Raw genomic sequence first — 12008 nt, 5'->3', positions numbered from 1 at the left:
GAATGTCGTATTTTGCGTTATAGTTTCTTGTAACCCAATATAATTGCATTCCTTAATTATTTGACTTAAATATTTTATAGGATTCACATTAACGTTAAAAATGAAAATGGACGAGGAAAGTACGGATTCAATAGCTGGCGCGCGCGGCATTGCTGCGGTAAAGCGTTACGTAGAGACCAATTTCACCGCTCCCAAGCTAATGTAAGTACATATTCTAATTATTCAGCTATGTTTGCCAGTCGTAAGAAAAGCTTCTGCGACTGGAATTCCTTTTAGACAACAGTTTTTTTATTTAAAATGTAGTGTTTTTTTAAACAAAAGGGCAAAACTAAACTTTTAATTTACCATTTTTTATAGGGAAGAGTACCAAGGCTTACTAACTTACTACCTGCCAGACAGAAGCGTTGCGTGGTCCAAAATGTTCGGCACAATGGAACGCTGCCGGCAAGACCACGACGTGGAGGACTATACCATCTCACAAACCACGTTGGAACAAATATTCCTGCAGTTTACAAAGTACCAAAGAGAAATGACAGAAAGGTTATAGTATAAGTACGACAATGACTTCGTGTCTTCAATACAGTAATGGAATCTTTTATTCTTGGCAGTGAATGAATTATACTTAACTACCAAGTTGGTGCAAACTTAGCGTGGTCGGAGTCTAGGTACTCCTCATGGGAAAATCAGATGTGATTTCCGATAGCTGATTTTCTGGTTTCTTTAAGATAAGTAATTGGTGCTATACTCCAGTGTTTCTTATGGATGCCGGGCGTCCCGAAGAGAAAGCCTAGTGGTATTAGACTTCCCCCTGTATATCGGTGAGAAATTCGATTCCTGCATTAAGTACACGAAAGCATCGTTAATCTAGTGTGTTCATACATAAAATCATAGAAGTAAGCTAATACTAACAGCAACCCTCTAACCCTTTTTCACGCATACTTAGTACGATTTATCTACCACATACGCCAATAGAATTTCAACTTTAGTATTCCGATTTAAGGTTCAAATTATATTGGACTTTAGGAAAAGGTGACCTGTCTTCAAATGAGTCAACAAAGATGGATTAATTCATTCAGTTATTATTACTATAGAGAAGCCATACCAAACAATCAAACTGTCGCAATCGCAGCCTATGACACGCGACCAAAACGTAAGTGCCGTAAAAAATTAATGGCGCTTACGCGTTTAGGTCGCGAGATTAACGGTTCGCTTCTATGATTTGTTGTCAAAACAACAACTCATGGCGCCAAATACTGGTTCTCTGTACCGGTTCTATAATCTATACGTAGTAATAATAGTTCAATGGATTAATTTGAATATATTTGAATTTTTTGGAAAACCTTGTAGATTGGTGCGGCCTGGAAAAGGGCTCCACTGACCATTAGTGAACCTTATGGCTTTGCAATAGGGTTTAAGAATCATCAGTTATGTGAACGATAGTTGATGATTGTATAAACTCCGACTAAGGTCTGCACCGACTGTGAAGTGCCAATGTAATGGTGCTCCCACATTGGCTGTTATAAAATGTTATATAACATCGTGTGACACGGACAATATGCCCCGTCACACAATGTTATATAACATTTTATAAGAGCCACTATGGGGGAGGGAATGCAATGTCAATCTCGAAATCGCGAGATCACGCATGAAAAATTTGTGTCAATGAAGTTTAGATTTCGACCGTCAGAATTTCGAGATCGAGATTGGCAAAGTAATTAAAAATACAGTTATTTTCATCAACAATCCATTAGAACCAGCAAATTTTGGTTCGAGATTACTTTCCTAACTGCAAACAATTATTTTCATAGGAATATGACGTTTATTGTTGCACTTCCAGTCCTGTCCGTGCAGTTAGCTTAGTCCGCTCTAGCAACTTTTCGCCAAAAGTTATGTAAATAATTTATAGTCGCTAATTTTAGAAAATTGAATTGCTAGAATTCATGACAAACACATGAACTGAATGAATTCTAGCAATAACATTTACTTTTTTTTTATATACCACGACAGTGGCAAACAAGCATACGGCCCGCCTGATGGTGAGTAGTCACCGCAGCCTATGGACGCCTGCAACTCCAGCCGTGTTACATGCGCGTTGCCGACCCTTTAAAAACTTGTACACTCCTTTTTGGAAGAACCCCATACTGTAGACCCTAAATATCCTCTTAAGGCCCAGCCATAGACATGAAAAATGCAAAATTTGCCACTGAAATTTGAACCTATAGTGCACGGAATACAGTAGATTTTATTTTGTTTGAAAATTGCACGAAACAAAACAAATGCAACTCTGTCCTAATTGAATATGATTTAAATTTCATCGAACTGAATAAGTCCTATAGGTAGGACCTTGGGCCTTACGAGGATATATGCTAGTGTTTTGAAGTATTTTTTTGTATTGCTGCTAAAGTAAGCACACTAACCACACATACTGACCGGCCTGTCCCTATCTCTATCGCACGTGCATATATATATTGCTGTCCCGCTCGCAGTGGCATTGACTGCAATGTCATTATGCGTGTGCATTAGAGGTAGGAAGGCGAGTCAATGTACAAAATTTTTCGTGCTTCGTGTCCTTACTTTATCAGTAACACAGGTGGCAAGTCGACATGTGGTTAACAACATTTTGTTGTTTATAGGGCCAATTACATCCACACTTCCCGACATCGCGCCCGATGTTGGACCTGATAATCGTTTTTCGTTTCACGGAATATCAGCACATCGTTAACAATATTTGAAATGTAATAAAAATGGTTCATATGCAAAAATATCAAACATTGAACATTTTTGGCAATTAGAGACAAAATATTTTTTACATACCAAATATTGTAATGGAACGGAAAAATATTCTTATTTGGGCTCGACTTCGGGCCTGATTTAGTGTGGATGTAATTGGCCCTTATACTAAAGTATGTTGTATCGCCATAATATATACGATTTAAATTTGTAATGTTAGGTAGATTTTATATGTTATATTATATCATGACTTACATGACATTTATACATACGTAAGATTAAGGCATCTGTCTATTTATGTAATAAAAGAATATTGTATTAAAATATAAATATTTTATTTTACATCTATCACTACACACAAAGATAATACAAAATACATTCACCACGGTGTAGGTACATAAAACTACCACTGAGAATACTTGGTTATAGAGTAACAGACGACGGGACCATTTGACGAACCGACGAGTTCTAACTTAGGTATATGTTAAAAGTGGAGATGGAGATGTTTTTTACTATTTCAGTCTAACATATAGCTGCATTCCCGTCGGTCCGTCGGAACGTCTGGTCGTCGTTAGTATAACACGTTATCTTAGAAGAACACGTTAAAGCCACGTCAAAAGATCAAATAAATAATGAATACTGTATTGTAACGTCTTTAACACACTGTTTTGCCTTTCCTTATAGACTTACTTCTTATACTATATATGAAAAAATGATGTAAGTGCAAAATATATGTGCAATTTTCAGGCTAAAGTTACAGTCACCATCAGATACATCGAAGCGGCCGAGATGTTTACAAATATCTGAATAAGCGTCTGTCATGGGCGTCGCCAAGGGAGGTAGGGAAGGGGGGTCTGCTGAACAAAATTTCTAACTAAACGTATGCCCCCCCACCCCCCCTCCTAGCCCATCAGCTAGCGAGGCCCTTATAGACTCAAGATTTTAAAGTGTATGTTCAGATATTTTAGAGCATCTGAGCAGCTCCGATATATCTGATGGCGACTGTACAACCTCGGTTGTTGACAAGGTTTCCTTTTTGATTGTAATCAGTACATATTTCAATCCGGAGAATTTAAGTATGTAGTATGATAAAAAAACTAAAAAAGCGCATCTATAAAGCAAACTGGCCCTGCATTTAAATTGTGGTAACAAGGTGCGTTCAAGGTAGTAATCTATCCTCTTTTTGTTTTGTTCTTACTTAAGACAAGAGAAAACATCGGCGCCGCTCTAAAACAAGAATAGTTTTTCTTTTTTTTGTCTTATCTGAATGTAAGATCAATTATTTCATTATCATTTCATCAGATCAAGCATAAAAATGTATTTTGATAATATGACAAATTTATATAATTTACACAGGTAATTTGATATAACTAGCGATACTGTTCCGTAAAATAAAACAAGTTATAGTACCTAAGTGTAGGTATGGTTAAATAAATTAATATTAAAGTAACCAATAATTGTAAAAATTAAGGAACAATGGTTAATTATGGCTAAAACATGGCAGTACCGAGAACAAATTTTCTTAATTCATTTTCACAGATCTAATTGTACTTTATTAATAAGCGCCTTTTTCATATAAAGAAATGGAACCTGCTGCGGTAACATGGTCGCATTTTTATCACTTGTCAAGTCATGCGTCACTTTCGCACTTACGTACTTGTTAGAACGTGACAGGCATGATGACAGATGATAAAAAACCGACCATTTTAGCCAGGCTGATATTAGATTTAAAATAAGATAAGTGACCTCGTAACTTTTCTTAAATAGTCAAGAAAATACACTGCGACAAAATGTATATTTCTTAGTGGTATAGACCACTAAGAGCTTCTGCATTATTACTATAAATTTAAAATTGGTAACCAGTAGCGCTAAGATTTAGTGTAATTGTTTATCATTTGGAACCATGTTGCCACTGCAGCGGTGGCAGCATGGTTCCATTTTTGTCACCTGTCACTATGCCCGTCACTTTCGAACTTAGATACTTGTTAGAACGTGACAGGCATGGTGACAAATGATAAAGAGCCGACCATCTTAGCCCTTCAGGTCGTTTCCTTAAAAAAGATGGTAATGACAAGTAAGTACAAATTTTAAATATAAATTAATGTACATTAATTATAATGTATATCTCAAACTATTATCTACAGTTTAAGTACATGGTGAAGTACTGTAACAAGCATATTTAGGTAAACGCCTAGAATAGAATATCACATTTATTACAAAAAGTCCTGCTACAAAGGTCAGACTTAAAATTTGGTGACATACCCTACCTATAATGATATTTTACAGTACATATGGGGCTACTTTATAGCACTAGTGCGAGAAGTAGCATATTACGTTACTGTGTCGAACATTTAAAGGGCCATATGTACTGTAAAACGTTGTACGATACATGTGCGAATAGGTAATTCGCAACTCGTGTCGATTTAAAACACTCCCTTCGGTCGTGTTTTAATTTATCGCCACTCGTTTCGAATTTTCTATTTTTCGCACTTGTATCGTAATGTACTATTTTAGTGTTGTAGAAAAACCTATGCGCCAGTTTTTTGCTCGGTCCCTTCTGAGGTCATAAAATCAATATCAAACTATAACTAGTAAAAACCGAGCACAAACTCCAATATGGCTCAAATTCGCAACTATTGTAGTGAGGAAGGGATGCGTCCACTTTTAGCAAATGCACCGCTTTGTCTGTCACGTAAGGAATCGTTGGTGTATATTGAAGTTTGAGCTCAGGCCGCAGTATATACGTAGGACATAATTATATTATGTATTTGGACATCAAAAATATTCCTTAATGTAAAAATATAATAATCAAAATTTCCATCACAATAAATCACACGTGTACTCGTAGTTGAAGTGAATCTTAAATTTAAAAAGTAAGATCATGAGAGATTCTAAAAGTAAGTTCTAAGCAAAGAGAAGGATTAAATAATAAAGTCTGCTAATCAATATAAAAACTTTGCTTCCCCTTCTAAAAAACTGTATTGTTATTGATTTAGACATGTCTCAGTCTCACACATCACATAATTTGTGTAGCGTTTTGATTTCCACTTTTATTATGACATGTAACAAGATTTTAAGGTTTCGCTCTGTGCATGACAGTAGCGCCGCCCTGACGGGTCTGGGGAACATTAGTCATCTGACAGTTCGCAGCTATCAAACAGTATGAAGATGTCATCGCACGAAAATTCACATTTTCCCATCCCGTGCGTTGTTGTCGTATGTATTTCCCCCTGCAGTCCCACCACAAACTTCTCACGTAGCCAATACTCAGCATTATAAATAAATAATTGAGATCTTGTATTTTCAATTACGTCTATACAATTTTAAAGTATTCTGTTGCTCATTTTCTATGAATTTTGTAACAAAATTAAAGTGGCGCCATCTACATTGAAGAGGAACGCAACTGACTAGATTGGCAGTGTTTATTATCTATCGCCTCAGGTTTGTTTTAACAACACTGGTAAGGCATTATAAAACACAGAAACGATAACGGTACGATCGTCTAAACACTCACAAACATTTATACACCTATATAATTATATGTCACAGTATAAACCGTTTTTAGTTAAAATACGTTTTCCCTATTTAAAACTAGTATTTACCAAGGAACTTTGTAAAAACTAGTTTTGAGTGAAAAATCCAAATTAAAACTAGTTTTCACTGATCCCTTACGGAAAACTAGTTTTAACTAGTGAAAACGTTTTAACTGGGACGATTCGGAAACTAATTTTCATTAAAAACTCGTTTTTACGGTAACATGAATACTGAATACCCATGTAAAGTTTTTAATCCTAGCTTGTGTAAGGCGAGATGAGATTCACTCAGGTCGATTTGTGGTATTTTCGACCGATTTTTTACCGAGTGATATTTATGTTTTCATATACCTGACCATTTAGGCAACTAGTAAAGCCTATACAATTACAAAAAATTATGCTCGATTCGATAAATTCATGAACGTCATCTTAAGGAGCCATTTCAAATTTAAGTACATTTAATAGGTAACTCGAAACTTTATCAATATATAGTTTCCTTTATATAATATCTTAATTCTTAATCTATGATTGTATGTTATGTTTTAATCGCTTGATACAACCAACTTTGTTTTTAACTTTGTATACAAATGTTGGTCATATACATTAGTATTATCAAGGTAAGTATATAGTTTTCGGCAAGATTTGTGGTTTTACCCGTAAGGTACTTACATTAATCAGTATAAATACGTAGGTAATTGGGTATCGCAAGTAAAATATAGAACAACGAGCTGCACGCGAGCAGCTAGAGATTCATTTACCAAATTTAGACACTTAACTTTTTAAGTAAGAATAAATAAGTAGACTACGTAGTAGAGCAAAATATCGTTATACAGTAAAAAAACTTGATCCACGAGATATTATACGATGGTGTACGCTGTACAATTCAGATATATCGAGACCTACGCTATATTGCCTCACTTTATGCATATGGTATTTTTCCGAACGGTCGTAATATAATTTCTTAATCATTTGCCCGTCGTTCTTAAAGAAAATTAACTTCAAATACATAACCAAGTTGTCCTTACCCGGCTTTGTGTTTAGCACTGGAGCCGGTCCTAGTAAACTTGAGGAACACCTGTTCGAGAGAGGTCTGCGTGACGGAGTAGTCTTCCATGGGGAGTTGCGCGCGCAGCCCCTCCATCACGTGGAACACCTGCCACCACTGCAGGCCCGTGTCTTTTATGTAGTACGTGTTGATGCCTAGGTACGATTCTCTGTGAACACGTCAAATTAAAATGTAATGATTTGTCTGGCAAACAAATTTTATCAGTAATACTGCCTTGCTAAGTCCATTAGCAGCATCTCAAATGAATAGCTACCATATTTTTTTTATCAGAATCTACCCTTTTCAAACTAATTTTTCTTTGAGTGCCCGCCATACGGCTTAGGAGGGCAGAAAAGTAAAATAAAGAAACTACACCCCTCCATTTTTTTGGGTATAATATTAACATAAGAAAAAAAACGGTATGATCATCATTACAGGATAGACAGGATAGGTAGATGCCTTTGCTCCAGCGACAAGCGACTCTTTGTCTAACTATGACTGGAGTTTGAACAAGTATGTATCATATTAAAATGTCAGTCGGCAGGCCAAAATGTTACACTAAATATTAAGTATTGTAATTGTTTTATAAGACTAGGACATAATACTCACACAAGAGTTATTTCGTTGAAACGTTCTAATATTACGCTATTGATGTTTTCCAAATCGCTACTCCTTTGATGCCCAGCTTGACACTTTACCACGAGTGTATACCCTGGTAACAAAAACTTAAGTTATAATTATCAACATTGTTCGAGAATCATTCAATAATATACGGATGCATCATAGAAGACAAACTAGGCAGGTATGTCACTTTGTTAACATACATACCGAATAGAGCAGTTATTGAAAAGCTAGTTGGAATTTAGAATGTAATACACGAGAATACGGTCAACAATCGAATAAATTTGTAAACGGCTGTTACAGCTATTATGCTTGTTGTAATTGATCACACATGTATTAGCTGATTTGCCGATCGTCTAAAACTGAAGCTTAACAAAAAATGGTTAGGGTATATATTTCCTTGTGACCTAGTTTTGTATTGTGATATCGGCACTGACACGCCCGACTTCCACTACTTCGCTTATCGACGATATTGCAGCTCGTCAGATGGACACCAAATCTAAACCTTAACGGCAACTCAATAAAGTCAATTTTACCTTGCGAAAACTTGCTCTTTAGGTGCTGTAGTGATCCCAAGCAATGCAGAGCGCCGTTGACCATGACCGTGAGCCGCGAGCAGAGCGCCTCGCACTCCTCCATGCTGTGCGACGTCAGCACCACGCTGCGCCCCGCGCGCACCGCCGAGCTGACGGACGACCACACCAGGCGCTTCGAGGCCGGGTCCATGCCTGCACACAACGGACAATGTCAATAATCAATAAACCGGCCAAGAACATGTCGGGCCATGCTCAGAGTAGGGTTCCGTAGTTACTCTTCCGTCACAATAAGCTAAACTGGAGCTTAAAGTATAGTAGATTGTTAACCAAGGGATGAACTGTGGATGTACGTCTTTTTACTATGAAGGGGAAACTTTTTGCGAAAACTCAAAAACAGCTACACTGATCATGTCCGCTATAGTTTTCATTTAATGTCTTTCTTAAGCTCTACTTCCAAGATTTTTTTCATATTTTTTTGACCTATGGTTCAAAAGTTACAGGGGGGGAGGGACACATTTTTATTTCTCTCGGAGCGATTATCTCCAAATATATTCACTTTATCAAAAAATGTTTGTTGAAGACCCCTATTAGTTTTGAAGGACCTTTCCAACAATATCCAACAATGTAGGGTTGAAGCAAAAAAAAAAAATTCACCCAATTTAATTTTTTTTTCAATTTTTTTGTTCGTACCCTAAAAACCCTAAAGGTAAAAAAAGGTACCCTAAAAAAATTTTTTTATTTATTTTATTGTACGACTTTGTCGGCTTTATTGATTTATATATCCATGCCAAATTTCAGCTTTCTAGCATTAACGACCACGGAGCAAAGCCTCGGACAGACAGACAGACGGACATGGCGAAACTATAAGGGTTCCTAGTTGACTACGGAACCCTAAAAAGTGACTTAGTATATACTGTTATGCTGTACAACTATTTTGGAAATATAAAAAAACCACGGAGTTAAATTTGCCAGTCAAAAAACGATCTTAGAGTTTAAAATTGGATTTTGATTTTCTTTACTGACACGATAGCAAGTCGGTAGGAGCATGGGAAGCGGGGGGGGAAGCGGTATACTATGTCTGTCAAGCAAAGTATGTCAGTAGCAATGTACAGTAAAGTAAAGTAGGGCAACACTCAAAAAGCAGTATTGCGTTGGTAAAGCAGTAATGTACATCGAACCAAAACATATTATCATAACCTCAAAATTTACAAATATTTACGATCAACGAGCGTTATTGTATATTGTAGGCACCTTGACTTTGCTAAGTTCATGCACAACCTTATTCAATATATTGGTATTTAATGATGACAGCAGAAATTTCTCTTGAAATAGCAACGATTCAGAATGTAAACAAACATGATGGCTGTCATTCACTATCCACATTCCACAGATAAAACAGATGTACTGTTTTTTTTTAACTGTGTTTGATCCTCAATGTGTATATTTGTCTCTACCGCATAAGCGTTTTGGCATCCTTAGCTGTAAGTTTATGCAAGTGACTGAAATAAAGAAATTAGCGTTTAAAAAAAAACATAGATAACACGCGATTTTGGAATTATTCGAAAACAGTGTTCCTACCCCGCGATTTTTCAAATTTGCCGCCTTTTGCTACTGACAAGATTTGCTTGACCAAGTATACATTGAATGAAGCATTTTATGCGGTATGTCACATATTACTAATGTGTAAGATGACTAGAGATCGAAAAAAAAACGCGTTTTGCTTGCATTTTTAGATGAAATTATAAAAATACATCAACGTTTTGTTGACTAATATTGGGATAATAAAATACTACCTGTTGTGGGTTCATCTAAGAAAAGAAGCTGTGAGTCGCCCATTAATGCCACTGCTGTGCTGATCTTTCTTTTTGTGCCTCCACTGCACTGATACACCTGGTAAAGTAAAATCCTGGGTTATTATGATCCCGTAGAGAATTTGAGATTCAAAGACAAGCACATTATAAATACAATAATTAAAATTAATTGCACTACCATGTGGGATGAATATTGACACATACACACACATACATTAACTTTAACTTTCGAAAATCGTTTAGTAGATACTCGCGATTTCAAAAATATCGTTTTCTAAGTTACTAATTCTGAGACTTATCAAGGTCGGTACCCAGAAGATCCGAAATAATCAATCAATAGGAAGAAATGCGCAGGAACGGGACAGGTTTTGGTTTTGATCTTTTATACTTTGTACCTATAGGTAATTAAATAAAAGTAAACAAAATCTACCGTCAAATGGCTCCTTAAGCCAGTTGAGTGTAGATGAAAATATTACATGAACAAATAATGTAAGTTAAAGTTAGGTCGTTCAGTGACAGATACAGGCGGTTTTGTATTTGGTTGGTTAACCAATAAATATTATAACTACCCGAAAATGGACAAATTGTTTGTTTACTTTTATTTAAACATCTACAGACACAGATTATAGCTAAGACCACCGAGCCACAATAATAGGGGGTATTACTGCAATGTTCTGTCGCCAGAGTGCAGCACTAGCACCTATCTTACACCATAAAGTAACTTTTTTTTTTATACCACGACGGTGGCAAACAAGCATACGGCCCGCCTGGTGGTAAGCAGTCACCGCAGCCTATGGACGCCTGCAACTCCAGAGGTGTTACATGCGCGTTGCCGACCCTTTAAAAACCTGTACACTCCTTTTTTGAAGAACCCTATACTGTAGACATAACTTATACATACTGAGCCTTAAACTGTTTTTGTCAGGTTTTCTCAGATAATAAAATAGACAGGGCGGTTTGTTTACAAAGGGCCTACCGGAAAACGCGAAAATCGAAATTTAGTAATCTGCCTCATTATCGCTCGAATCTCTTGTTTCGCGGTAGGCCCGCAGATTGTGATGGATTGAAGTAGTCCCCATTATGAAGTTATTCATAACCATCTATCCAATCTAACATACAGACCAAATCGTTTGTCCCTATCCGTCATTTTGACATTTCTGTTTGTTAGAAAAAGACAAAATTTAAAAGATGTAAGTGGTAAGTGAATACAAGCCTGTTTATCGTAATGTTTAGCGAAGCCTAGCGCGTTGGCGAGCTGCCAGGCGCGGTCGGAGCCCAGCCGCGTCGGGATGCCGCGGAGGAGACAGAATATTTGCAAGTGTTCGCGTGCGGTCAGGTTGTCTAGCAGCGCGTCGAACTGAGGGCAGTATGCTGGGAAATAAAACATTGTGTTTTTAATGGAGTAAACTGAAAACCTCGAAAATGACTCCTAAGACAATAGATAGAAAAACAAACTTCAAATTAAATAATTGAAGGTAGGTAATAATATTAACTCGATAATACAATGCAATAACTACCATTAGATATAATTGGAAAATGCGATGTTACGCTGGAGAAAATTGCGTCATCGCGGCAAAGAGAATTTGAAATAGAGGTTGAAGAGTAGAAAATGTTGGAGCCACAGTAAATTTACTGCCATCATTAGACACATAATTAAAACTTTTAGAACGCCATTGGCTCTGATCCTTCTTATTTCACTGATATGTGTTAAATTTGTTAAATATCAAAACGT

General features: G+C 36.6%; 2 protein-coding genes across 2 annotated transcripts in view; one reads left to right on the top strand and one right to left on the bottom strand.

The window, feature by feature from the left end:
- The window catches only part of LOC133522193 (phospholipid-transporting ATPase ABCA3-like), a 32432-nt gene extending 30280 nt beyond the window's left edge, over positions 1-2152 (top strand). Inside the window, exons 32-33 of the mRNA XM_061857424.1 lie at positions 81-201; positions 358-2152. Of these exons, the coding sequence (XP_061713408.1) occupies positions 81-201; positions 358-547 (311 nt within the window). The 3' untranslated portion in view covers positions 548-2152. The remainder of the gene's footprint in view (positions 1-80; positions 202-357) is intronic.
- An 891-nt stretch (positions 2153-3043) lies between these two features.
- LOC133522194 (phospholipid-transporting ATPase ABCA1-like) overlaps positions 3044-12008 on the bottom strand; it is a 42885-nt gene continuing 33920 nt past the window's right edge. The window contains exons 27-31 of the mRNA XM_061857425.1: positions 11490-11647; positions 10259-10355; positions 8466-8657; positions 7918-8020; positions 3044-7477 (exon numbers count right to left, since the gene is read on the bottom strand). Coding sequence (XP_061713409.1) covers positions 7285-7477; positions 7918-8020; positions 8466-8657; positions 10259-10355; positions 11490-11647 — 743 coding nt within the window. The 3' untranslated portion in view covers positions 3044-7284. The remainder of the gene's footprint in view (positions 7478-7917; positions 8021-8465; positions 8658-10258; positions 10356-11489; positions 11648-12008) is intronic.

This window comes from Cydia pomonella, chromosome 10 (assembly GCF_033807575.1).
Source record: "Cydia pomonella isolate Wapato2018A chromosome 10, ilCydPomo1, whole genome shotgun sequence".
NCBI lineage: Eukaryota > Metazoa > Arthropoda > Insecta > Lepidoptera > Tortricidae > Cydia > Cydia pomonella.
This window is presented reverse-complemented; position numbering and strand designations above follow the sequence as displayed.